Genomic DNA, 27,265 nt, shown 5'->3' with positions numbered 1-27,265 from the left:
ATAAAATCAACATGTACATTGTATAGGTACATACTTTAAAAATGATGGTATTACAAAATGAGATACCTATAATTAATCTCCCTGTCTGTCTACCTTGTCTTATCATAGTATAGGTGAAACTACGCACTATGAATATAAATATTGTATGAATATAAATCTTAAAAGTGTCTTATTAAAAGGAGATTTGTGAAACGTACATATACAACATGCAAATGCGCATATCTGAGTTACTTACGCAAAACATTTTATCCTATTAATTGGGTATTGACAACTAGACGGTGTATAATTTCTACATGTGAGTAATTTCCTTACTTAATAGTTACGAAAGCGTTTACCGGACTAATTGCTTGTTACCTTCGATATCAAGCTAAAGTAATAACAAGCAATCGAGTAACCACTCGCATAGGCTGTACGGTAATACCATAGCTTTTTACTACGCTGCAATACATTACTAGACTTGTCAAAGAAAAATAATAGCAGGGCTCAGTAGTTTCAACTATCCCACCGTTTATTATCAGTTCCTAAGGATCTTGGTCCAAAAGCTTATTATACAATGCAATTGTTGACCCACGTCATGTTAATATTTGCAATTTATTTTTCAAAGAAATAATTTCGATAAAAATGGACAATACTCTCTCGACTCTTGTTTATATCTAGACTAGCGGTCGCCCGCGACCCCGTCAACAAACAAAAAAGGAATTAGTAGTCTATGTGTTCTTCCAGACTATGTTCTATATGTATACCAAATTTCATCGAGATCCGTTTAGCCGTTCTGGAGATATCTTCAAACATACATCCTTCCATTCATTCAACTATCTTAACTTTCACATTTATAATATTTGTAAGATTTTAGCATTTTAGTCTTACAACATAAACTACGGAAAATATATTTCTACACGCTCATAAATTAAGTAAATATTAGTAAATTTATTTTAGTTTTCGTGGTAGTGAGTAAATGTATTATTTTAGTTGCAGTTTCGCAACTTCTAAACACGCACGCTGATCCAACGTTAACCCATAACAGTTTATTAATAAAACAACAATATATTAACTAACAAAAACGTTAACTTAACCAACCATTATAAATGACATTTTTACTTTAATTTTACGTAAACAATACCACAAATTGAATAATTAATTTTTGTTTTCTGTTATTGTGGCATGGATTGGTTCAACTAATTTTAGCGTAGGTGATACGAAATTTGCTCGCGCATGAACAGAGCAAAATGTTATTTATTAGGGAAAATTGTAAGGCATGATTGGTATGCTTGTAGATCTTCTTTCATCATCCCTTGGTATAAATATAATCGTCAGTGATAGCCCTAACTAGGAGTGACACAGATTGCTTACAGAGTGCGCAGGGTTCGTGCGGCGCCGTCGCAGGAGCACATTTAAAAGGCAAATACAGTCACGATGCGCTTGCGCAGCCCATCCTCCGATATCTCCTTGATAGACGCTTGTGTAACTGCCGCTCCGGATCCCAATTTAAAACATACCAGATTCATTATTGTGTCATCTGGTTGCGTGTACTAAAATTAAACCCTTCTTTGACGATACTAATTTAGTTGATTTTTTGCCAAAACTTTTGTGTTGTGGGTTGTAACTACCCGGCAGCCGCTGTTGCGATTTTGAGTTGATTAATAGATTGACTGAGACCTAAGCTTAGTTATACATATTATATTATAGAAAAGGCGCCTGACACTTTGGTACAGCGCGTACAGGTATGCTCGAGTTTGTTCTAATAATATGCCTTTGTATTACAGACTGAGGGTTGTGGTGGGCGCTCGTGGGCGGCACGAATGGTGCGCACGCGGGCGATGCTGTAGCTGCCATGGTGGGCGTGGGCGTGGCGGAGGGAGGAGGGGGAGGAGCGGGCGGCGGGCCGCCGGAGGGCTACTACGGCGACTACTACCCGCCCGAGTACTACGTACCACCGGAGATGTGCCCGCACCCGCAGCATCCGCAGCACGCGCATATGTGCGCCGTGCATACTGAATACGGTAAATATTCTCTTCTGTACCTAATTCCTATGTTAATCTTCGTGCACATATTACCTAAAACGTGGCCTAATTCAGTGACTAAAACCAGCTGGAGTGAAAACGAAAGGTTTGCGAAATGTAAATATCCGAAAATCGGCATCTAGAATCTGTCTTCTTGACTTTTTTGAATAGAATAATTTTTCGCGCGTCATGAAATCACAAAGACTCTGATGGCTCGCTGTATCCTGTGAGATGTACGTACGACCATCTCGGTCAGAGCTAAATTCAATCAGGTCAAATTCAGAGCGCAAAGATGCTTTAATCTACGCTAGCGATGTTACTTTGCTTTATAACTTTCTCTTATAAACTCAGATATTCATGCTGCCGATATCAAGATGAGATTTTGCGTGAGTGATGTTTGATGCAAAACACGCAATAGTGTACGAGGAAGATGTACCACACCTTTTTAAAATAAAGATGCCAGTGTTTTTTCCACAAATATAAAAATGAAAACAGATCATATTGATGTTTATTAACCGTTACATGGGATTTTACATAGTGCATTTATCTAACAGAATGTAAAAACAGAAATAACAAATAAACATAATTAAACGATTTTTTAGTTGCATTATAATTATACTAAGTTTCACGATGACTGTATTTTTATTTATAAATATGTAAATTTTCAACACCTTGCCGGCGTTATCTTGTTACTTGCATTCCTCTCGAAACCTTTATTAGTTGTTTTAAAATGCTACGCATATTAAGGATCGTTTAACAACTTTAAAAGTCGAGATTATTATAATTTATACCGAGCATAAAAATGTAGGTACACGCTACTGTTTGTGTTGCATTAATGGTAATTACTTATGTTAAATACAATAAAATATAACAAGAATTATAAGTTGAAGCTGATTAGTGTGGCATTTAACTAGGTATGCATCTTTAAATACTCGTGTATTCTGGAATAATGTTGAAATGTGTGTGAACATAACAAGAGATCTTTCTAAGTTACACCTAAACATACTTGATATCGATCTGTGGTTCAGAGGTTTAGCACTTAACTTGCAATCTGCTGGTCTTGGGTTCGAATTCCGCCATGTACCAATGTGTTTTTCGATTTCCGATTTACATATGTACATCGACGTTCTTACGGCGAAGGAAAACATCCTGATGCAACCTGCATATATCTAAGTAGAAATTCAAAGATATGTGTGAAGTCAATCAACCCACACTGAACCATCGTGGTTGCCGAGAGACCCTTAACTTAGGGTAGGCACCGAGCTCCTCAGTTGGGATTTGTTAGTTAATGTTTTGAAAAAGCTGGATGCCTTTACCCTTGTAATACTTCGGGATTCTTCCCGAAGTATTACAAGGGTCAAATCCTTCACATTTCAAAATTAGTCAAATAGTTTACATTAAAATGTAACGGATAAAACTCTACATTCACTTACAAAAATAATTTTAAACCCTTAAACAAAACTCGTAAGAGACAAAGTCGTAGCAACAAGTTTACAATGGGTAAGATCGAGGTCGGGTAGATGCATCGGAATGTGCTTGAGTGATGAGCTATGTCTTTTGAGCAACTTAATGCAGCCGGCATTAAGTTGCGGGCTTGAGCAACTCGCCAGGCATGCAGATGCAACCTTGGATCTCTTTGTTTCGCCCAAGTAAAAGGGTTATTATTACAATTACGTTTCACAACTCACGAGATGGCCATAAGGCGATACATGTTTATTTTGCGGCTCTTTATTACGATAGCTTTAAAAATAAAATCACCAAACATCTTAGTATCTTGATTATTAAAGAATCAAAGAGTTAGCTTGTTTCGTCCAATCGCTGAATCTTATTGTATATAAAATAATATAAAAAGGTACTCAATTCTTATAAAAGTACCCGGAAACGTTGGGTTGTTGAAAAGTTTAATGGTTTATACGGTTACGACTGATTTCCCTGCGAAATGTCGCAACAAGTTCATTCATAACGTCGAGTGTCACAGCGCGGAACGGCCGCCGGCCGAGCCAGCCAGCCACCCGTGACGTCAACAGGCCAGTCAGTGTCTCCCGCACCTTGAATTCCATATTGATACTAATGAGACCTCCCAAATGCATTGACATTACAAATCGTTCTTATCTAATACACTGCAATACTAAGCATGGGTTTCTGAGGTCAACATTTTTATTTAAAACATATTGCTATCTCTGTTATGTTAAATACGAAAGACAGAGATGATGATAAGTTCGCAGATTTTGGTCATAGCAAGCAAGTTAGTAATTACAAGTTTGGGTTAAAAAGAACAAAACACCATAACATTTTAAAAACCAAGCATATATCACCTTTTTAACTTTACTATTATTAGACTTATAACAGATTAAAAAACCGTTATGTTCCTATTGTAGGTTATCCGATATAAGTTTTTTTCTTGTTTGTTTTTGCTGTTTTAACAAACTAATTTATCTCTACAAACGTTAATTGAATAATGCTAAGAGAAAAAGATGTTGCAATTATACTTAATAATCGTGTTAATAAATCGTCACTTTTTTGCTGCAAGGTGCGTGAAGAAATCATAATTTAAAATTTTAATCTTTACTTAAATTATGCTAATCGATAAGATTAGCTTCTGATACTGAACTTAATTAGTTATGATTAAATAAATGTTTACATTGAATGTTTTAACTTTACGAAAACTTCTTTGGCAATAGATCAGTCTTCTAATGAAGCGTATGAGGTTATATAATACAACAAAAGAAATTGGTAGCCTTTGCGAAGAGTTCTTTCTAGTAAAAAAAACTTAAATTGAAATAAAACGCCTTTTTTTTCAAAGAGACATCTCCTCTTTGATAATTTTTAATTTCTCTTTAAACAGAAAATCATTAATAATCTGTATTCTGTAACTGTAATATAAATGTCAAAACATTAACAATTAAGTTTTTGAAACATAAAGCTCTTAATATTCAAATATTTTTGATATTATATTTTATATACAGTACAAAGTTTAAGGAATTTAATTTGCGCCATGTTTTAGTTGAAGCCTATCTTTTTTTTACCCGTACCAAACCTGGATACACAAGGGAAGATGTCAAATGTGTGATCATTTCTTATGGATATTATAACACCTTGAAAGTCTGTAATTTTTTTATAATAATAGTAGATGTAAAATGCATACAGTTGATTGATAGATTTCTAGTAAAATTATATGAAAAAGATATCTGCGGCCAGAGCACGGTCACGGTAGATATTTATTAAACATCCTGTCTACACGTTTGAATAAAATTGGCGTATCTGTATGTAACATTGAAAATATATTTCTTACGGTGATGAATTTGCGTTGCTAATAACGAAAAACTAATTTTTAAAATTTTGTATGTCTGTCCGCAAGGCCGCGTTTGTTTCCTGTAATCTCCGGAACCGCAGTATCAATTTTGACGGGAGGATCACTAGTATCAAAATAATAATAGAATGATGTTGTTGTCAGGCGGCATGCCAGTGGTAACATCGGCGACCATGATGCCGGCTATGATGCCGCCGGTGCTAGACGAGGGGTTGCGGCATTATCTTTTGCACCCGCATGCGCAGCACGCGCACCACCCGCACCACCAGCCGCCGCACCACCAGCCGCCTCATCACCAGCCGCCTCACCATCAGCCACCACATCATTATGTAAGTATTTTGTTATGGATAAAGTAGCGCTTGACTAACATTTCATAAGATATTCCTCTGGACCTTCGGGTCCAAGAAGCGGCCCTCTTTTACTTGGTAAAAAAGGGTCATACCCACCAGGTGTTGGGAGACCTTGTGCTCGAGAGGCCGGTAAAGTTTGTAGAGTCTGCGCACCCCGCGCTGCAAGAGGGTCTGCAATTCGACTGCCTGGCCGGCGGTGACGAAGCAGCCCAGCGAGCTACCGTCGAGGTAAATATTTACACCGACGGTAGCAAAATAGACGGCAAAGTCGGCGCGGCGTTATCCGTTTGGGATGGCGCCGCGGAGATCTTTTGCCGGAAATTAAAGTTGGGAAGCTTTTGCACCGTCTACCAGGCGGAATTGCTGGCCCTCAGAGAGGCCGTGAAGTATGTTGTGAGAAGCAATGAAAGGAGCTTTGGTCTTTATTCCGACTCAAGGTCAGCGCTCGAGACATTGAGAAGCGGCGTTTCTCTCCATCCCCTCGCGAATGGTATAAGGGAAGATTTGAAAGAGGCTAGAGAGCAAGGAAAATGTGTGAAAGCGTTTTGGGTGAAAGCGCACGCGGGGCTGGAGGGAAACGAACGAGCAGATGAACTCGCAAAGGCGGCCGCAGTCGGGATGAAGACCAAGCCTAATTATGAAAGGTGCCCTGTTTCATTTGTCAAGCGACAGATTCGTCTGGATGCGCTTGACAAATGGAACAGGCGTTATATGGAAGGAGTCACGGCCTCAACGACGAAGCTCTTCTTTCCCGATGCTGTAGCAGCCTACCCTACAATCCGGAGCCTCGAGTTGGACCCCGTGCTGGTTCAGGTTTTAACTGGGCACGGGGGGTTCTCCGAATACCTGCACAAGTTTAAGTGCAAGGGGGACCCCTCTTGCGTTTGTGACCCACCACGGGGTGAATCCGTGCTGCACATACTCACGGAGTGCCCGATTTTTGCAGCGAAAAGAGCTGAATTTGAAATTAAAATGAAAGAGAAAATTGTGGAGGAGAATTTGGTTAATTTAATAAATAATAAAAAGACACGCGGGCACTTCGTGGAGTATTGCCGATCCTTGGCCAAAATAGTAATAAATAGAAATAAGACCTAAACTGTGATATATTTTAATTGGATTTTAATTTATGTTTTACTATTAATTTTTAATTTGTATTTTATTTGAATTTTAATTTATTGAATTTTAATTTGGCTTTATCGTATATTTTAATTTTAAATTAGTATTAGTTTAGGTCTTATTTGTATTTTATTGTAATTTATTTGTATTTTAACTTGTATATTTTTTAAATTTGAATTTTTTAAATTGTATTTATCAGATATTTTATTGTAAATTTTAATAGTTTTAACATCGTATTTAAATTGAAATTGTAAATAGTCTTAAGAAATTTGTAAAGTTTTATTGATTTTTAATTTAATAAAGAAATAAAGATTGTTGTCGCATCTAAGGTCCCTGACCACCATGTTAGGGGAACGAGAGGGCGGCATAGCGCCGCCCAATAAAAAAAAAAAAAACATTTCATAAGAAAACAAACTATTCCATCTGCAAACTCGAAAGTTATATTTGACGTTAATTAACGTCTAGTTTTTTAATAAGCCAGCCAAAATTGAAACATGAAAATGTATTTCTATATGCTAACTTGCTAGTGTTTTATTATTATTTAAATATTTATGCACGATACGATACTCAGGCTTATAATATTGCCTTTTAATATACTGTTATGATCTATAACATAAACATAATAATGCTTGTTTTTAATATCAATGCATAGTCGCATTGCATGCACGAAGCGGCATTAGTACGGTCGCGCCACTGACGTTTTATTGTTTTACCTATAGCATGGATAGAGGGCGTGCGTGGCGTGTTATTGTTTGTTTATCAAAACATTCTAAACATTGGAGGTTAGGTTTAAGTGTGTATTTGTTATGAATTATAATAAAACTAATTTTGCTATTACATTTTAAAACTGTGCGTCACAGAATAATTTATTTGATAAATGTAATATAAAATGTAACAACAACGTAGATAATTTTCGCCGAGTTTGTGTAATCAAGTGTATTGAACGGCTGTGCAAACAATTTCCGTTGTTTTATCGATTGTTTCGCTTGTAAAGAATATTTTTGCTCGGAATAATCCAGCAGATTGAATCGATATGAAGTGAAGGCAAACGCCACGTATTTTGCTAAGTCGTATTGTGTGACGGTCGATCGCAGATCGCGGCGACGTTAAATCGGTTATTTGATAGTCGGTGAGTATGTTATCGGCGGCGAATGAGTTGTCGTTACGTGGCTGCGTGGCGTCGACGTTCTCTCGTTCGCTTGTTGTCAGATACGGTGCAGTAAACACTCAACAATATGATCCATTCTGATCCATCTGACAATAAATCATCCAATAATGCATCAGAAAAGGTCAGTCAGGATTTATTTTATTTACATAATCTATATATGTAGGTTTTTACTAACATATGGATGCAACACAGATTAAATTATTATTTCGATACATTTAATATTTTTTAATAAAAAACTTTTAAATCCAATAATACAGTGGTATTAATATTACTGTTTATGTTGATGCTTTGCGATAATAAATAAGAAATTGTGTACAATCTTCAAAATATTATGTTTTGTTGTAGGGTCCTACGAATGGTGCGGGAGGGCCTCAGCATTTCTACGGTGCAGGCTACCCGACGCACTACCACCATGTGCCGGCGCATCACATGCAGCACTCGCCGCCACCGCCTGTATACCAGAAGGATGAGCGTGCACAGCGACAGTATTCCAAACTCAAGCAGAAGCTGGAGCGGAAACAGACCAACAGGAATAATGGTGTTGGTGAGTAATTTTACAATATATATCTAGTACTATATATTATTTAGTACTATGAATATATATGTATAATATTCATTTATGTGAAACTGTCATTAATATATGGTCAGGAATCTTGGTGTATCTGCAGAATCAGAATTATTTGAGCTCATAGTATGTTTGTGTTTATTTGCTTTTTCTCATATATTAGGTGATTATTATACAGTTTACATATAATAGATACAATAACCATATAAAAAGGGGAGGATTTTTTTTGTTGTCTCCGCTGATGTATTGGCATATAGATTTTTTAATTTTTTTAATTTCAATGTTTAATACTGAATACTTTTATTTATTGAAAATATAAACTAACAAATTCAACTAAAACATAAAAATTCCAAAAATTGTAAAACATTAATATTATTCCTTTTTATAATACTCTGATTCTCTTGTAAAGCTTTTTAATCTATTACACTTTACAAAGTTGTTTTTCAATTTCCTTTCATTTTTTTAAGTGTGTTTGGTATATTTGGTTTTAAAAGACTGATAATAAAAGTACTTTATGTATTATGTCAGAAATGAACTCCGGTGCCAGTACACCATCTCTGTCGCCGCGTAAAGAGCTGAACGGCCGCGGTGGTGGCAGTGGTGGCGGCAGTGGCAGCGGGGGCGCCTCCTCCGGCGCCTGGTCCGAGGGGGAGGGCTCCTCGGCTGGCGCCTCCGTGCAAGGGGACGATGACAACGATACCCAAGCATTTCTTGACCTCCTGTCTGCTACACGGACTCCACAGGTAATTTGACATTGATTAAAAGTGCTGACTTAGAATATTACTATAAGTTTAAAGTAATTAGTGCATTCATGGAGAAATTACATCTGGCAATCTGACATACTAAAAATATATTGTTAAAATATTTTTAACGAAAAAAAATATTTTTTTTAGGTTAGCGACATAACGCCTACGAGTGCTTTAGTGCAATGGAACTCGCCGTTGCCTGAAGGGGTCTCCTTGCCTAACGTGGAATTGACCTACGAACTTCTTCTGGGCGACAGAGGTCGATACAAAGCCATCTACAGTGGACCATCGTTGTCATGCCGGTTTGTGTTTCTATTTACGTATATTGTCTTATTTAAAAGCTTTCTGTTTGGCTTGCTTCTGACTGTTTGATCCATACTTCGATTATTATTACAATCAATAATACATAAAAATATCATGATGTTTAGACAATTAATCTTTGCAGTTCGAAACATTTCCGTCTTCTACTTTGATGAATATGAGAACTTTGTCGTTTCAGTGTGCGAGACTTGAGGCCCGGCTGCGAATACTCCGTGTGCCTGCAGATCCGCGCGGGCGAGCAGACGGGCGCCGCCAGCGAGGCGGCCACCTTCCGCGCTCCGGCCGCCCCACCCGGCCGCATGCTGCCCGCGCGCCTCGCCAACCGCGCCCGCACCTCGCTCCTGCTGCGCTGGTCGCCCCCCGCCGACAACGGCGCGCGCATCCTGCACTACGTCCTCGAGATGGACGCCGGCGAGGGCTTCGCGGAGGTGACGCATCCCCGCACGCGCCAGCACACAGTCAACAACCTGCGCACGCAGACGTGCTACCGATTCCGGATCGCCGCGGTCAACGAGTGCGGCCGCGGCGAGTGGAGCGACGAGTTCGTCGGCTGGACCCTGGGCGCCCCGCCGCCCGCGCCCGCGCCCCCCCTCCTGCGTGACGCCGCCGCCGACAGCCTCGCACTCGCCTGGGAGCGCCAGGCCGACGAGGAGTTCACCTTGCAGATGGACGAAGTTGCCCGCGGACACGGCTTCCTTCCCATCTACACCGGGACAGAGTGCTCCTACGTTTGCACCGCACTTCGTCGCGCCTCGGATTATCGATTCAGATTAAGATGCGAAAACGCCGACGGTCAGGGCCCGTGGTCGCAGGAGGTCACGTATCGGACCCTACCCGAGAGGCCCGGAGCTCCCGGTCGCCCGACGCCGAAAGGTAAAATACATTCGCGAGCATTCCGACTCAGGTGGGAGCCGCCGACCGACGACGGAGGGGCGGCCGTCGAAAATTACACTTTGGAAATCGACGGAGGAGAAGGATATCAGTCGGCGTATAACGGAGCCGAGAGGGAGGCGCACTGCGATCGCCTGCAGCCGGGCATCCAGTACAGAGCGCGCGTGCGCTGCGCCAACGTGGCCGGTGAGAGCGACTGGTCCGCCGCCGAGACTATCACGACGGAAGCCACCTGTCCGGGAGCTTGCTCCGCGCCCGAAGTGGTGGCCGAGCCGCGCGCCACGCTCGTGTCGGTGCGGTGGCGACCGCCCGACTGCAACGGAGGCGCCCCGCTTACGGAATACAGGGCGGAGATCGTCGGCGAGGACGGCATCGTACGCACCGTGCATTCGGCGCTCGAGAGCGAATGTACCGTCCGGGAGCTCCAACCCGGCTGTGAGTACCGCCTTTGGGTGGTCGCCTGCAACAAAGTGGGCGCGGGCCTGCCGTCGCCCGCTCTGCATTTCTCGACGGCGCCCGCTCCGCCAGATGCGCCCGAGACGCCCGTCGCCTACATCGAAAATGCGCGAACGATCCGCCTCGAGTGGCGCGCGTCCAGAGACAACGGCGCGCCCATCGCCGATTACCGACTCGAAATGAGCCTCACCAACATGGACGACTCCTTCACTGAAGTGTATCGAGGACCCGAGACGGCGTGCATAGTGTCTAAGTTGGTACCGTTCTCGCCCTATTTCTTCAGAGTTTGCGCTACTAACTCGGCCGGGCGTGGCGCCTGGTCCGGCGTCCGGGACCTTTTAACGCCTCGAGCTCCGCCGGGGGCGCCGACGGGGATAAAACACGAGGCGACGGCGGAAAGCCTCCGCCTCCACTGGCGCTGCCCCGCAAGCCACGGCGCCGAAATCTTAGGTTACCGGGTGCAAGTCGACGAGTCCGATTTCGAAACCGACGGACCGACGCCGGAGAAAGTCGTCGAGGGTCTGCGGCCCGACACCACGTACCGCGTGCGCGTCGCAGCCCTCAACGAGCTCGGCCTCGGCGACTGGTCGGAGGAGGCGCAGGCGGCGACGCGGCCGCGGCCGCCCGCCCCCCCGGACCTACGCTGCGCCCAGCTCGTCCACAATTACATCAAGCTGGAATGGGACAGCCGTGGGGAGGGCGCGTTGTACTGCGTGGAGATGCGCGGCAATGGCGAGTTCCGGCCCGTATACCGCGGCTCGGCGCGCAGCTGCAAGGTGAAGAAACTCCGCGAGGGCACCACATACAGCTTCAGAATCCGCGCAAGCGACGACCGCGGTGGACGCGGCTCGTGGGGCGACGTAGTAACCGCCACCACGCCGCCGGCACCACCGCCCGCGCTTCGCCCCCCCACCGTGCTGGTGCTGGCGCCGCGTCGCGCCGCCGTCGCCTGGGACACGCTAGAAGACGCAGAATACGTGTTGCAGTGCGCCCGCGCTAAGGACGCCGTCTTCAAACAGGCAAGTGCCAGATTACGATTTATTGCCATTGAACATTTAAGATATCTGTAACATTAAAGATAACTGTAAGGTTTTATTTTATAGATTTTAGTTTATTATTTATTATGTAACTGTTGCGAAATATTCTATAGTGAGCGTGTCTGTGCAGGTGTACGCCGGCCGCGAGACGCAGTTCACGGTAGACGAGTTGGAGCCGGGCGCGGAGTACCTGCTGCGCGCGTGCGCGGTGCGCGGCGGGCTGGCGGGCGCGTGGTCTCCGGTGGCGCGCGTGCTGGTGCCAGTGCCGGCCGCCGCGCCGCGCCCTCGTCGCGCCAAGCCCGCGCGCGCTCTCTCCCCGCGCCGCATGGCGCTGCTCATGGCGGCCGGCTTCCTGCTGTTGGCCGTGCTGGTGGCCATGGTGGTCCAGCGCCTCGTGGATCCGCAGCCGTGACGGGCATTAGCAACGGCACGACCTCGGGCCCTCGCCACCATATGACGGTTCCGTCGCGCGGTTCCTACCGCGCGACACATTAACACTCTATCGAGCTCCAAAGTAGGATAGCGTTGTGCGGTCGCCGACGGCAAGCGATGCTGCTGACTTTCTCTTTTGAACTTACACGATTCGTACTTGAATTTTTGTAACATATTTTTACGCGCATGAAATAGTGTAGTAAGTCAGTTATACATAAGCGTAAAATGCAAGCAGGTTTGGTTAAAGAGACATCGCATGCCAGTCGGCGGCCGCGACGGCGAGTGACGGCCTTCACGAGATGATGATGATGAGATGAATGTTTTTTCATATTACGAATTTTGTCTATTTACGTTTCTGCGCTCTAGGTATTTGCGTAAGGAGCGTGTTACACATTTATATTTTAATAGTTAAATCTAGATATTGACAATGTATCCTCAATTGTGTATTTCTATATGTATGTATGGATGGGAACAGAATTTTTATTGCTATTAATTCATTTCTTCAATGTTGACAGCTAATCATTTTATTTTGTACAAATATTATTCTTCCTTTTTTGCACCATATTGAAAAGTACCTTAAATGTTATTTATATTGTATATAATAAGTAGTCAATTGCATCAGAGATGAGATATTGGCACGAAGTAATGCTGTCTTGCTTATTTCATGTAAATTATTTTTTCGAAAAATGTATGTATTTGACGTACAATGTGGCGGCACTCGGCGCTCACAACTCTAAAGCCATTGCGTAAACTTATGTCACATTTCCCGTTTGTCCCGCTGTATTTACTCTATGTATCTAGTCTATTCTGTGAACTGATCGTTTCCTTTAGCATTATGTTATATCCGATGGGAATTGTGACGTGCTTTGTATCCGACTATATGTATTTTATATTTTTAATAATACGTGTACCTCCATCGAAAACCTTGGCTCCGTATGTCTCTCATACATTTGATATTTTTATAATGAAATTTTCAATTAGTCTGTTGCATGTTTTTTATCAGGTTTATTAAGTGTAGCGAGTTAGCGACCATGTGGTGCTCTATTATTAGTCTTTTGTTAGAGGGTCGTGGCCCCTCGCTCCGCAACGAGTTTCCAGTGTGTGTGCTGTGATCACTTCCTTATGCGAATGAGACTGATTTTACAAAAATATATGCTTTCTGTTTTTATTTTCCGTTTTTAATGCTTTACACCGTGTCGAAGTCGCCGGTCGTAGTGACGCAGCCGCCGGGCACGCCCCGTGTCTAATGCTATTCTATACAAATCATTTTATATTCCGATTAATCATTTTTAATGACGTAACGAATCAGCGTATGATCGATTTTAGCTGTTCTTTTAATCAATAGGACATGACCTTTTTATTAATGAAATTATGTAATGTAGTGTAATTTGTTTATTAAATGTAGAGATTATGAATTTAATGAGATTGTTACCACCCGGCATAGAGTGCAGCCGCCGAGCCGGCAGCGCCGCCCGCGCCGCCCGCGATGCCCGCCGCTCGGACGCGCTCACATCCCACTCTCGTAATTGTTATTTTATAGATTTATATAATAATTGTTAAATGAGTTCGATTTAAATATAATTTTAAATTAAATAATTTGAAAGTAGATAAGTGAAATGTCATGTATTCATTTGCTTGGAGGGCGTTTAGCACGTAATTGCATATGGGATATATAATTTAGATTTCGATGTTCTTAATATTTTAAAGAGTTTTATGAAGATGTGTCAGTGTCAACAATGATAGTATATGGTATATAACGATATTGTTACTACACATAGGCCTTATCGCATTCGATGTCCGCCGGCGCCGTCGCGCGCGCGGCCGCGTCCAGGACGCGCGTCGCAGCGCACCACTTCTAGGCTTAATTACTTCGTAAATATATAATATTTACTTCTGTGATCCGCTTGTCCTATTTTCTATTTTTATGTTTATTACTGTTATTAGAGACATTCCTACGTTCTTGCTTATCGATGATATATTTGATGTAAAGTGTTGCAACGTTTCGTAGAGAGATTCACTTCGTCCCTGACATCGCAGCTGACGGCGGTTGGCGGGGCCGTCGCATAAATTGTTTTTTTTTTAAATTAACGATGTGCAATGAACGATTTATTTATTTATACGGCTTATTGTATGTAATATTTATTATTTAGAATTTGTATCGATGTTGGATGTCGTGTTGTAACAGTAAAGGACTCTATGTTCCTAAGTTTATCGTGTTGTACAATGTCGTAAAGGCAAGCTGTGTCGCGCTGCAGTCAAGCATTCCAACTTTATTCCACTGTAAATAGGCCTAACATAAACTCTACGACTTAATGTGCGTTCGTGTCGCTTTTGTATGGATCGGAGAGAGATGTACATAGATGGAAGAGGGAGATAGGCGAGGAGAAGAGAGGAGAGGAGAGGTGGACGAGCAGAGCTTTGTGTCCGGTCGCCGCGCCCGCACTTCGTGTCTAACATTAATCAGATATAGTTAACGGGGATAACATCTCATATTGTATTTGTGTTTGAATTAGTAACGTATAACGAAATGTATATGTTTATAATATAATATTTGATGATGTTATGTATACAATTTATTAAACATGAATATATCAATAAAACTATATTTTGTGTATGATGAATTTTATTTTTATTTATCTAAAAACCCACAACATTTAACCTAAAAGATCAATAGTTCGCCTAATATAAAATATCTTAGAAGTGTTACTAAAATTTGACTAGAAAATGTTTGTACTCTGAGTATTGCATCTTAACACTAAGTATACAAACAAATTACTTATTTAACGTTGAACAAATCCACTTTTAGGAGCTAATTTTTTTTGACGTGTAGAATAAAATATGAATGAAAAACAAATGAATGAGATTATTAATCCAACAATATGAAACATGTTTCGTCTAACTGGGGCATACATTTTCAAATACCTGGTTTGTGGCATAGATGTAAATCTAACCACAACAGTGAGGCGAAAAAACCTCCAGAGCTTTTGTTGAGGTAGCCTAAGTGTTGTCATTTACAATAAAAAATGACATTATGTATGAATGAACATCTGTAGGTGGATCTGGAGGAACACGTATATGAAATTAATTAGTCGGAAAGAGTTGGCACGAGTTAACGTTCTCGCTGTAGAACTCAGAGTAGTTTGTAATGAAGGAGTCCTCGCGGGTTGATATCTGATCGATGCATCCTTTAAAGTTTTGCGGAAATATTGTTTTCACAGCTGGATTATCTTCTTCGTTTACTCCACCTGCATACAAAAACTTGATATATTAGAAATATATTCACTTTAATTAGAAAGTCATGACATTATTGTTTATTCGAGTCTCGGATATCGTAATATAAAGTAACCTAACTTCCCTTCAAAATCAGTCTCACCGATCCAGAGTTTTTTCCAGAATAAATGCGTACAGATATACAGATAAATATTGACTTCCATTATCAACAGATATATACAGATACTCTAATTTTATTAATATGTACTACGAAAATATCGTTTGTATTACCAAATAAAATGTTTCTTACCTATAAACAAGTCCACATTGTTAGTTTGGTCCCTTTCACAAGACTCCTCTATGAACGCTAGATGTTTGTCGACGGTCAATGTGATATTTTTCTTTCCAAACTCCAGTACAATCTTGTGCCACTCGCCATCAGCTAGAAAGCCGACGTTTGGAAGAATTCTTGAAAGTCTTCGAGGTCGGATTGGTAAAGATTTTTCATCTTGCTTCACCACTTCTGTGACGTCACAATGCAAGGACCAAACCAACTTTATGTATCCATTTTCCATACCGATACCGAGATAGTCAATACCCTGGTCACAAAAGTATTTAATCTTACTAATATTATAAACAGGAAAGTTTTGATGGAACTGGTTGAAATTTGGTATAGTCTGGAAGAACACATAGGCTAATAATTAAGTTTTTTTTTAATTCGGTGCGGACGGAGTCGCGGGCGACAGTTAGTAGTGTTACATTTACCATATCTATCCATAGTAGTAGTCCGCTTGGCTCTGATGTGGTGAAGTTGAGGGCGAGGTGTGTGGCGGCGGCGGCGAGGCGCTGCTCACGAGGTCGCAACTGTCGTCTCGGCAATGACAACAACGAGTCGCCTCCAAATTGTGGAATCGTTATATTGATATCTGAACAAGAACATTTCAATAAAGATATCTAACAACTTTCCTTAGTTGTCATGAAACTATTTGAAGATACACACGCGTCTGGCAGTGTTCACCGGCGCGTCCCGCGGCGCAGACGCAGCGCGAGCGCCGACAATGACCGTGTGGTGCGCGGCAACGCGCCGGGTCACACGCGGCGCGCCGGCAGCGTCCGCCCTCGCACGCAGCGCCTCCGCACGCGCCCACATTGCGACCGTCTACCAAGTAAAAAGATGTAAAAACCTTCCATTGACATCAACTATTATACATCTGAAGGCTAGATAGACTCACCTCGTATGTTCTGTTGGTCCAAAGGCAAGGGAACGTTGTTGACGTGCAGGTGTCTAATGCAGCCCGAATACGACTCGGGAGGTCCCGACATTGCATCAAATGGCACCGTTGATAAATCTTGTGCACCACCTGCGTAAACAATTCATATTAATAACGTATGTATAGTGCGCCTCAAAGTTTGTAAAAGGTACTTAGTAAATTCAAAATTAGATTCAATAGGGAACAAAGAATACTGTCGGTCCCTACCTTCTACGATTTCAAAGCTTTACACTTATAATCTAAAGGTTACCTATGAGGATATCAGCGTCGCTGGCGGTGTGAGGGTATGCGTGTGCGAGCATTGGCTCTGTGCTGAGCGCGCCGTCCAGCCACACGTAGAGACGTGCGGCATAGCGACCGGCACGTACGCGCTGCCACCGCCGCAACGCCGCCACCACACCGCTGCGCACCAGCGACGTCAGACCCGACAGACGATCTGAAAATAACACACTAAGATAAATTAAATACTAGCAATACACTGCAGTATCTAAAATAAAAATTAAATCCACATCATGGTAGAGAAAGCCGTAAGCATTTCACACAATGCTTATGTAATTCTGCAATTCAATGTATTCTCAATGTTCCTTTACTTCACCTGTCCATCGGTACTCCAGTAGACCGCCTTGCAATGACAGCGCCGTGTAGAAGTGAGGCGTCTGCACCAGAATGAGCAAGCCGCGCTCCTTGTCCGGCTTTATTTCCGCCTCCAGAGACAAACTGACGCTGGATATAGACCGCGGTAGCAGTCGCAGGTACGATCTCACGCCGCTGAACATTACGTCTATTGGAATTACGTCTGAAAAAGATAACAATATTAAACTTTTCCGGTGGGAAATTTTAACAACTTGACTATAAATTTAATGCACACTGACCATGTTCACAGTTTTCGCCGGTCATGCCGTAGGGGCAGTCGCAATGAGCACGTCCATCCCCGCTGAGCACGCAGTTGCCGCGGCAGCGCGACCGCGGCCCACACGCCGGTTGCGCGCTTGCGCAAGTTGGCCCGAACCACCCCTCGTTACAGATGCATCTGCATTTATGAACACTCATAAACCTATACCATATAGCCGGTTACATGTCTCTCTGGTATAACTGACCCGTAAGTAGCTGGCGAGTGTATGCAGAGTCCCCGCGGTGCGTTGCAGGAGCTGGCGGTGCACTGGGCGACGCCGCACTGGCCCACGCCGCGGCCGGCAGCCGCGCGCCCGCCCGCCGCCTGCCCGCTCACGTCCCACACGCACCCGCGCCATCCGCTGTGCAGCGGCAGGTCGTGCGGCAATTCCGCGAAGTTAAATGACGGATGACCACCTAATTCAAAGACCTCGTCAAAGAAAGATGAAACACGGTTAGGTTATATCCAGCAGATATCTGTTGGCTAAAAGTTAGGTATACCAATATATAAATAAGGCAGTAAGGTCATCTTGTCGTGCTGAGGCGGAGCGGGCGCATTGCCGGAGACGTTGTGGCGGCCGTCCACGCTGATGCCGGCGCTGCGCCCGCGCCGCCACACGCGCACCGCATGCCCGCCGCGCCGCACGCCCACCGCGCGCGATGTGAACACCCGACGAGGACCTAGCAGTTCAACCACATTAATTTACGTCAACATTCTAAAAAATCTGTCTGTTTTTAAATGACTTTACAGTTTATTACCGTTGCCCATATTCCATGTGAGCATGAGATAGCCCTTAACGAAGGTGAGTGCGAGGTGTTGGGAGCGAGATCCGTGCCGGCCGCTCTGGCCCACGAAGGCGAGTAGCGCGATCTGGTCCATGTCGGCCGTCTGGAAGCGGAGACGCAGCTCGAAGCGCTCCGAGCTCAGCGCGGCTGCCGACAGCGGGTACACCAAGTACGAGGACACGCCGGGAGCGATTGGCGCTAACGACGGCCTGGTTATCTCAACATCTGATAAACAGAGACGACACAAAATGAAACAGGAAATTCCTGAAACGGATGATATAAAAAAAGGTTGTCCTTTAAAATTAAACCTCAGGAAAGGACTAAATCGAGTAATTTGATGCAAAATTTTCGTTTAGTTATAAATAACAATATCTTACTATATTCGCAAAAGATGCCGTGTTTGCCGTATGGACAAAGGCAAAGGAACCCGCTCCCCGGGTACCTGACGCAGCTGCCTCCAGATTCACACGGGTTGTGTTCACAAATTGACTCCTTGCAGTTCTCTCCCATCCAACTATAAAAATATTAAAAGCGGTTAGGTATAGGAATAAAATTATACAATTCAACGTTTCAAATTGTGAAATAGCTAACATACCCATTAGCACAAGAGCAAGAGTAACCATCACCTTGGTCATTGCAAGTTCCGCCATTGAGACAGGGTCCAGACAAGCACGACAGAGACGAACATTCTGTCACTTCGCCAGCATTAAATGCTTCACCAAATATTTCCCGACTCTTGTTATTTACCTAACAAATAGTCAAAGCCATATTGAAGAATGCAATTTGTAACATTCAAACTTTGAATATAAAATCATATAGTTCGTTTACTATTTTTTTCATAATTACCTTCAAATCTTTAATGCATCCAATAAAAGGTTTATTATTGGTATAATTACTGTCAGGTACAATACCGAAATATAGCATAATATCATGGTCTACTATACTTATATTAGCAATCTGTCCACCGCTCATCGCGACTGTATCGTTCAAATGAAGAGTTGCATTACATTGTTGCTGATTTAAATATAAATCTAATCTGAGAACAGAATAGAATAGAATTGTGGGTATTAAAAATAAAACTCGTACATCACTAATCTTTGTTCTACCTTACCTTGTTTCTATCTTCATTTGATATCCTTTGTTGACATAAGTTTTTAATTCACTTAATAGCATTGTTTGGTAGCCACAAGAAAATTTAAATTTTAATAATCCTGAATTTAAAAATAATTCCATGTACGCCCCACTAGCTATATCTACGTGCATTATGTGACCATCGGTGATTAATGTTTTTGCACTGAATTCTATACTAATCGATGTTGTGTTGATTAAACGATGTACTATATATGAATTCCCTCCGAAAGCAGCAGTTGTTATTCTTAATTTCTCTTCACAGAATCTTCCTCCATAGTTGAATAAGCAATGACACTTGAAATAACACAAAATTATTGAAAATTGTTTTACTGTTACAAAGTATTAAGATATTAGTTTTATAGAAGTTGTGAAAATGCTTACTTACTCTAATACCGTGTATAGTATTGGCGCAGCTTCCGTGGTTGTTGCAAATGGAGTCTGTGCATTCTGATTGTACAGTTGTGTAAACGTGAGTTGCATTATCAAATAATGTTGTGGTTTCAACTGATTCAGTTGTATAAGCAGAAGCATCTGTTGATGAATATTCTGTTGGTACATCTGTGAACATTTTTTCTGTAGTATCTATCTTGTTTGAAATCGTTGTTGGAATTGTTATATCTTCAATTGTAGTTTTAGTTGTTGATTCCGTAGAAGTTAAAGTAGTTATTTCTGTTGTAGTTTGATTTTGGGATTCAGTGGTTACTTTTGTTGGATATGTAACTGCTATTGATGTCTGATTGTTGAACAATGTCGCTTCAAGTTCGCTGAAAGTAGTTAAAGTATGTTCAGGTACTTTATCGCAAGTGTCTTTACACGTACTTTCTGTTTTAAAATCCTCCGAACTTATAGTTTTTTGTGTTTGTGGTACTAATGTGAAAACTTCAGTAGTACTTGTCGTAGTTTCTTCGGTTTCAGATGTATTTGAATATGAAAGTGTAGTTGTTTCTTGTCTGCTTGTTTTTTCACCTATTGCTTGCGATATGGCTTCTGTACTTGAAGTAAAATCTACTATAGTAGTGGTCCAAGGTTCACTTTGAGATGTCAAGTCATTTGAAGTATTGTTAATCGTTGTTGGAACAGTTGAAATAACTTCTGTAGTTATTTTTTCAGTATTTGTAGTGTGCACTGACGCTGTTATATTATACAATGTTGTAGGACTAACATATTCACAATCGATATGATCCTCATTTATAATTAGACATTCGCATAACGTGCCAGTAAGATTCGGTGGACAGGAACAGGTAAAGTTATCAACTCCATCTATACAAGTACCGCCATTCATACATCTGAAAATTAAATAAATCTTATTAATATTATTAGTTTAGTTAAAGGCAGTTATCCTAGAAACCGCGCGCATCGTTAGAAGGTTCCTGTCTCTGCAGCCCTGACCAGTGGTTTGTTTGTGTTATGGGACTCCGCAGCCGGTGGTGCTCTATTTTTAATATTTTTTGTATATTTTTTTTATTTTTTATATGAAATGTAATATATTAAAAATAAGGATAATAAATGAATAATAATTATTAATTCAAATGTTTAGATGAATGTTTGTTTGAAGGTATCTCATGAACGGTTCAACGGATCTTGATGAAATTTAACATAGATGTAGAGCATAGTCTGGAAGAACACATAGGCTACGCTAAGAACACTAAGTTTTTTTTTTAATTTCGCGCGGACAGAGTCGCGGATGACAGCTAGTTAAGATATAAAATAGTTTTTTTAGTTCATATACGTATTTGATGATTGAAATTTCTAGCATCATACCTTGGTCCGAGTAAACATTCATCGTACTGCAATTCGCATCTTTCCCCGTGGTAGTCGGGTACACAATAACAAACTCTAACGTCGTCCTCCACAACACACAAAGCATCATTGCTGCAAGAATTATCATCGCAGAACTCTATCTGAACTTCGCAACTTTTACCTGTGAATCCTGCAAATATAGAGTTTAGCCAAATTTAAACTCAGATTCATAAACTTAAAGTCCATAATTCATTGAACTGTAATAAATATGTTGCTTACCATAAGCACAAGCACACATATAATCCGCGTGTATATCAATACACATTCCTCCATTTTGACATGGATTAGATTCACATTCGTCTATTTGATCTTCACAGAACTTACCCGCCCAGCCTGTACAAAGATACAAAGATGAAAATGTGTCAAAAATAAATAAGCTTCAAAGCAGTAGCTGGATGTTAACAATAATAATATGACACTGACCTGGCGAGCACCTACAATAAAACTTATACCCAGGTCCTTCAACACACTGTCCACCGTTGTGACATCGCACCTCGTCACCATCGCACACCGCGGCGTCCACCTCGCAATGGTCACCGGAGAAGCCGGGCATGCAATGGCAGACATACTCGTTCGTCATGTCGATACATGTACCGTTGTTTAGACATGGGTTCGATTCACATTCATTGAAATTCGTCTCGCAATTATCACCTTGAAGAAGAAAGCATTATTAACATAATTTTAAACAAGGAGTTTGGGGGTGACTATACCGATTTTGACAAGTGAGAGGGGTCCCCTGAGTGTCATAGGAGTACAGTTAATCAGATTTTTGGTTGATAATCAAAGATTTTTTTCATATAATTAACTTGTATATAGTAGATAATTACCAATGAATCCTTCAGGACATGTGCAGTTGTAAGAGGCGATGCCGTCAAGGCAGGTGCCGCCGTGCTGGCAGGGACCCGACCAGCATTCGTCCCAGTTGGTTTGACAGTGTACACCAGTGTACCCATCTATACAGTAGCACATGTAGGTACTGAAATATAACAATGTAACCTAACCTCAATCGGTTTGCCCAAACAGCACAGCATATATCAAATCGCTTCGTACGTGTGCTGCTGGGCCCTTCTGTACAAATATATATATATATATATCTAGTCTATTTAGTCTATAAGAATAAAATTGTGGAACACCTTCCTGCCAAACCTCAATATTTTTGAAAAAAAGAACAGAGGATTTTAGTTCTAGAATATTTTGTACCTATAGATTACGATATTGTGTACAACTTCTGTCAGAAACTTGGTTAAAAAGACAGAAATAGCCTTTAATTTTGTGTTCCACATTACGGGAAGACTATGATAAATTAAATATAACACTTCCGACTGATGGAAACACTAAGCTATTGTATTGATGCCCGGATAATCCTGTATTAAGTTACACTAAAGTTGTTCTAAAGTTACATCGTGTACCGCACTATCTCGGATTCTTTGGTTACAAACCAGGGTAAGTACTAAATTGTATACGTGTTAACACCCTCCAATATAGATTATCCACTTAAAGTACTTCGTTACATTTGGAAAAACAAAATATTTTTAAATAAATTAAATTTTTAAGAGTTAACATTTACATACACACATTTATACACTTTTTATTTGGATTGGGTTATGGACTACAACCAAGTACATCAAAAATCATCATCGAAATCATTCAATTTTGCGTGTTCACCACAGTATTCAATTTTTTTAAGCTGTTCAACCTTAATACTTTAACCTACATTCAGCGATAATTTTTTTTTTTAAATGTTTCAACATGGCAATTACAGATTAGGATTAAAAAAATTAGGACGAAAAAAAATAATTTGTTCGATTACATCAACCTAACAAATGTTTCTTACATATTAAATCTCCATATCAAATTTGTTCATCCCCTTTATAATTTTTATAACATACAAGTAATTTTTATCTGACATTTTAAAATAAATAAAGTAAGTCAAATAGCTTCCAAGTCATTTTAAAATTGCTTTTTATACATAATAAGATGACCTACTTTATAGGGAAGGGTTCCACAACCCTTTGTGACTCAGAAGTTGTAATTTATGGCATTTTATGTGAAATTTCCCTTAAAAGTGTTGTTACCTATAACATTTGTTATAGTTCGTTTGCAAGATATTCTTAATATTAAAAAATGTACTTAATATCTATTGCAAAAATAATTACCTGTTGAGGTCATCGATACATATGCCGTGCAGACACGGGTTGCTGAGGCAAGCGATGCCAGCAGACACCACTGGTATGAGTGCTAGCGTCCAACACAACGCTCGAAATTCTAAATCATTCTTGAGAAACATTATGGTATATCAAAAAACAAACTTATTTAAATAAGCACATTACTTATTCTGTGTTCTATTTTATCAACGATTACGCTTTAATCACTGCTAAACACATTTTAGAACAAATATTATTCAAATTTCACTATATAAAAACGTAAAATTAGGCTGTATGTTAAGTCAAACGATGTGTCCAAAACTCGGCACAAGTATAAACTAGGTCTCACGGTCGAGGTGTGGTGTCGATTTTTATCAATTCAATCGTTGCTATGGCAACCCGTAAACACACAATACACACCGACACACAATTTATTGACCAAATCCTAATGTCCAGAACATTCATTGAACTCTTAAGCTTAAAAGTGAATATTTCTAAAGAATTTTCATTACTGCTTGCTACAAAATATATTTTCTGTACTAAAGAAAAACCTTTATTTATTTCTACAATTCCTGTTGTGAAAAATATTATCCAATCATTTCAATAAACTTTTTTCATATGTAGGTGTTAAGTTACACATTGATAAAATATTCATCTATTAGGTAGTCATTTTATCACAGATTCCTTTTTGCGGTATGTTTTAAATTCTCCCGCCATTCTAAGCAATAATTTCATTGTCCTTTGGCATCCAATCACAAGACACTTAATCTCAGCCTAACCAATGAAAATGTTTTAAACTTGATCATATGTTGGCAAATGTCATGTTAGATGCAACTTGAAAGGTACGTTCAAAACCAATCCTGGGTGTAATTTGTTTTGAAAAAAATATATAAAATATTGCAATATCTTAAATATAATAAATTGTTTGAGGCACAATTGGTCAAATAACAAAAATTTTGTTAAAACAGCTCATAAAAGAAATAATAAGTCTAAGCTACACATAGAGAAAAATAACAAATTTACTGAAAATTTCATTTTCGTCTGTGTTATGAACGTTATTTAAAAGTCCTGCCAAACGAGTTAAGACGGTGCAAGTAGAAATTAGGTGTAGAATTGTAGAACAATAGTATTGTTAGCGAGAGTTAGTTCCTTTATGTTGCCGATTATTCTGTTATAGTCATAAAATACTTAATATTAAAGTGGACCTGAATAACCTTAGATTATTTCTGTCAATAATTTTATAAAGGTTTAATTGATAATATTGTGTTATTTTGAGTGTTAAAATGGATCCGGGTATCCTTTGTTTCCACCATTGTGATCACAAAGTTTTTTGTACTATTATTCCGGAACAATGCCCAGTTTGCAAACAAAAACTTGATCGGTATGACTACAAGCTTCTACCGTTCCGGTAAGTCGTTTTACGTTAACTAAAGACCATATAATTGACGTAGAAAGTTTGTTGCTATGCGCCCTATTTCTTTTTCAGTGTTCCATATCCGTTTGTAAAAGCATCTCAACATCCAAGAGCGATAGTTATGAAGCCTACTCAAGGTGATTTTCTCAAGTAAGTATAAATTTATTTCTTAAAAGTATTAATTTAACACGATATGTATGTGTTGAGTCATTTCCTTTAGTCATAATTGCTTAAGTTAAGCTGAAAATGTTTCAGTGACTACTACAACTCGCAAGACTTGCACATTGGGGTCACTAACTCTCACGGGTGTGTCATTGAGTTTAATGAGGAGGGTATTTGGGGTGTTGACCCTGTGACAAAGAAATGGAGCAACTGTGACAACAGCGCACACTGGGACCAGTGTTTGATGCTGGAACAATTTGACGAATTGTGGAATGAAATATGGGATAGTGTTCTCTTGAAGGTGGGCTATTTACTTATTTATTGTGCAATATTTTAAGAGTGTCTATTCCAAAATATTTGGTTATTTAAAAGCAATTTCAAATTACAGATAAGCTCTAGTCCTCTTTGGGAAGCTCATAGATATAATGAAGAGAGACATAATTGTTTTACATTTGTGCTGGCATTCTTGAGAGCTCTTGAGTGCGGTGAACTTTCTGAGAAGGCTCAGGATCCAAAATTATTCTGTAAACAGTATGTAGTTCCAAGAACTTCAGCTGCGGGGAAGTATATCTCTTTGTATAGGCAATTGAAACGACAGAGTTACTTCATACAAAGCCAATGATAACTTCAGACCTTATAATTTATTATATATTTAGTTATTCAGGTATGTCTGTGATGTTAATATAAAAAAATATCGAATTGAAATGCATTTATTTCCAACCAAATGATTTCTAACTTTAGTTTGGATAACAATGTAATTTTTGTGAATTTTTAATTTTATTACTTGCCAAAATATAATTTATATTTATTATAATAAGTATTCATAAAATCAGTATTATTTATGTGTTATAGAAATTTATTAACTTTAACTGGATTTACATTTTGAAATTATGCCAATTCAAGTCACTTAAAATATTGTATTAAAAAAAAAATTGCTCCAATAAGATAAGAAAAAATTTTGCCAGAATAACTGCAATATTTTGTTATATAATTTTTTTTGACACATGTTTATTATAAAAACGTAAACTAGAAATGACATAACATATTTAATAAATGTATGATTTTTTAGACATTAAGATGATTCTATATATTAAAACGTAACATATCCTAGCTGTCACCTTGCCTATAGACTATGCTTGCACAAAAACTCATGTTATGCCATTAGTATATTTGTGTAATTATCATATGTTTTATTAGAATTAATCTTTCAACATAGTACATACAATACTAAAGCTAATTTTACATATGTACATTGCCAGGTTTATGTTAAAGCCGGTTTTAACTAATTTGAACCGCTTTTTTTATCTAATTTATGAAAATAAAAGCAGTTTAAATATTTTTCTTTGTCTTCTAAATGTTCATAAGGAATCATTATTTCTTTGAATATTATTTTGCTTAATTGACTGTTTAGTTGAAAAGAATGAGTCAACATACATAGTAATTGTATTAATCAAGTGATGAACACAATTCCTTATAATGTTACAAGTTTAATTTTTAGAGTGTCATGAAAATATTAAAAAAAAATAGGACAAAATCTCAGTTTTTTGTGTACTGTAATATGTTTTACGTATGAAATAATTCTAATAAAAACATTAGTTTTAGGAAATTTCTATGTCTTCAATACATACTGTCCACTTTCTTGAATATTAAAGGAATTGTATGTAGGAATTACGCGTTTTCTATACTTTTACATATTATACTTTACTGACAAAGACTTGTGTAATCAGATTCTTTCAATAAACAAAATACTGTTTATAATATGCCTAGTGAGATTATAATCATAACAGAGTTCACTTCATTTTATATGTCTATTAATTTATTCAAACCATATAAACTAATCCATAAACTGCTAAAACACTAACATATATTCATACGGTGTCAGCACCAACTTTCAAGTTTCAAGCCCATTGAGGGATCTTCATTAGGGTGAGTGAGACTGGTATAATTTTGCGGATGCTGCTTTTCGCTCACTGAACGACACCGGACAAATATATAATTCTAGCTGTCGCCCGTGACTCCGTTCAATACGGTAACAATAATGAAGTGACAGCCCGAGGCTCCTGA

At 39.9% G+C, this 27,265-nt stretch overlaps 3 protein-coding genes across 4 annotated transcripts in view; 2 read left to right on the top strand and 1 right to left on the bottom strand.

The window, feature by feature from the left end:
* The window catches only part of mtgo (miles to go), a 44,989-nt gene extending 29,995 nt beyond the window's left edge, over nt 1–14,994 (top strand). The window contains exons 2-8 of one of the 2 annotated variants that reach the window (XM_013325730.1): nt 1,764–2,000; nt 5,455–5,639; nt 8,290–8,488; nt 9,038–9,252; nt 9,403–9,557; nt 9,755–11,942; nt 12,091–14,993. In XM_013325730.1, the coding sequence (XP_013181184.1) occupies nt 1,832–2,000; nt 5,455–5,639; nt 8,290–8,488; nt 9,038–9,252; nt 9,403–9,557; nt 9,755–11,942; nt 12,091–12,372 (3,393 nt within the window). In that variant the 5' untranslated portion in view covers nt 1,764–1,831 and the 3' untranslated portion in view covers nt 12,373–14,993. Of the gene's footprint in view, nt 1–1,763; nt 2,001–5,454; nt 5,640–7,385; nt 8,066–8,289; nt 8,489–9,037; nt 9,253–9,402; nt 9,558–9,754; nt 11,943–12,090 lie in introns of those variants that run through there. The other variant, XM_013325731.1, reaches the window with a different exon arrangement.
* Nucleotides 14,995–15,465: 471 nt separating this feature from the next.
* Nucleotides 15,466–23,768, bottom strand: eys (eyes shut). Its single transcript, XM_013325529.1, has 21 exons — nt 23,638–23,768; nt 22,309–22,457; nt 21,905–22,132; nt 21,701–21,814; nt 21,443–21,611; nt 20,067–20,967; nt 19,662–19,975; nt 19,397–19,586; nt 19,146–19,297; nt 18,928–19,064; nt 18,524–18,775; nt 18,266–18,445; nt 17,971–18,181; nt 17,746–17,903; nt 17,469–17,669; nt 17,124–17,309; nt 16,835–16,963; nt 16,603–16,761; nt 16,368–16,528; nt 15,913–16,201; nt 15,466–15,637 (listed from the first exon to the last, which is right to left on the bottom strand). Exons 1-21 carry the CDS (start codon nt 23,766–23,768, stop codon nt 15,474–15,476), a joined length of 4,575 nt encoding a protein of 1,524 aa, XP_013180983.1. The 3' UTR covers nt 15,466–15,473.
* A 946-nt stretch (nt 23,769–24,714) lies between these two features.
* On the top strand, nt 24,715–25,984 carry LOC106127538 (MKRN2 opposite strand protein). The gene is made up of 4 exons (XM_013325634.1): nt 24,715–25,033; nt 25,112–25,189; nt 25,295–25,502; nt 25,590–25,984. The coding sequence occupies exons 1-4, from the start codon at nt 24,909–24,911 to the stop codon at nt 25,821–25,823; spliced, it is 645 nt and encodes a 214-aa protein (XP_013181088.1). The 5' UTR covers nt 24,715–24,908; the 3' UTR covers nt 25,824–25,984.
* The last annotated feature ends 1,281 nt before the right edge of the window (nt 25,985–27,265 follow it).

Source organism: Papilio xuthus, unplaced genomic scaffold (assembly GCF_000836235.2).
Source record: "Papilio xuthus unplaced genomic scaffold, Pxut_1.1 DF824655.1, whole genome shotgun sequence".
Lineage (NCBI taxonomy): Eukaryota > Metazoa > Arthropoda > Insecta > Lepidoptera > Papilionidae > Papilio > Papilio xuthus.
This window is presented reverse-complemented; position numbering and strand designations above follow the sequence as displayed.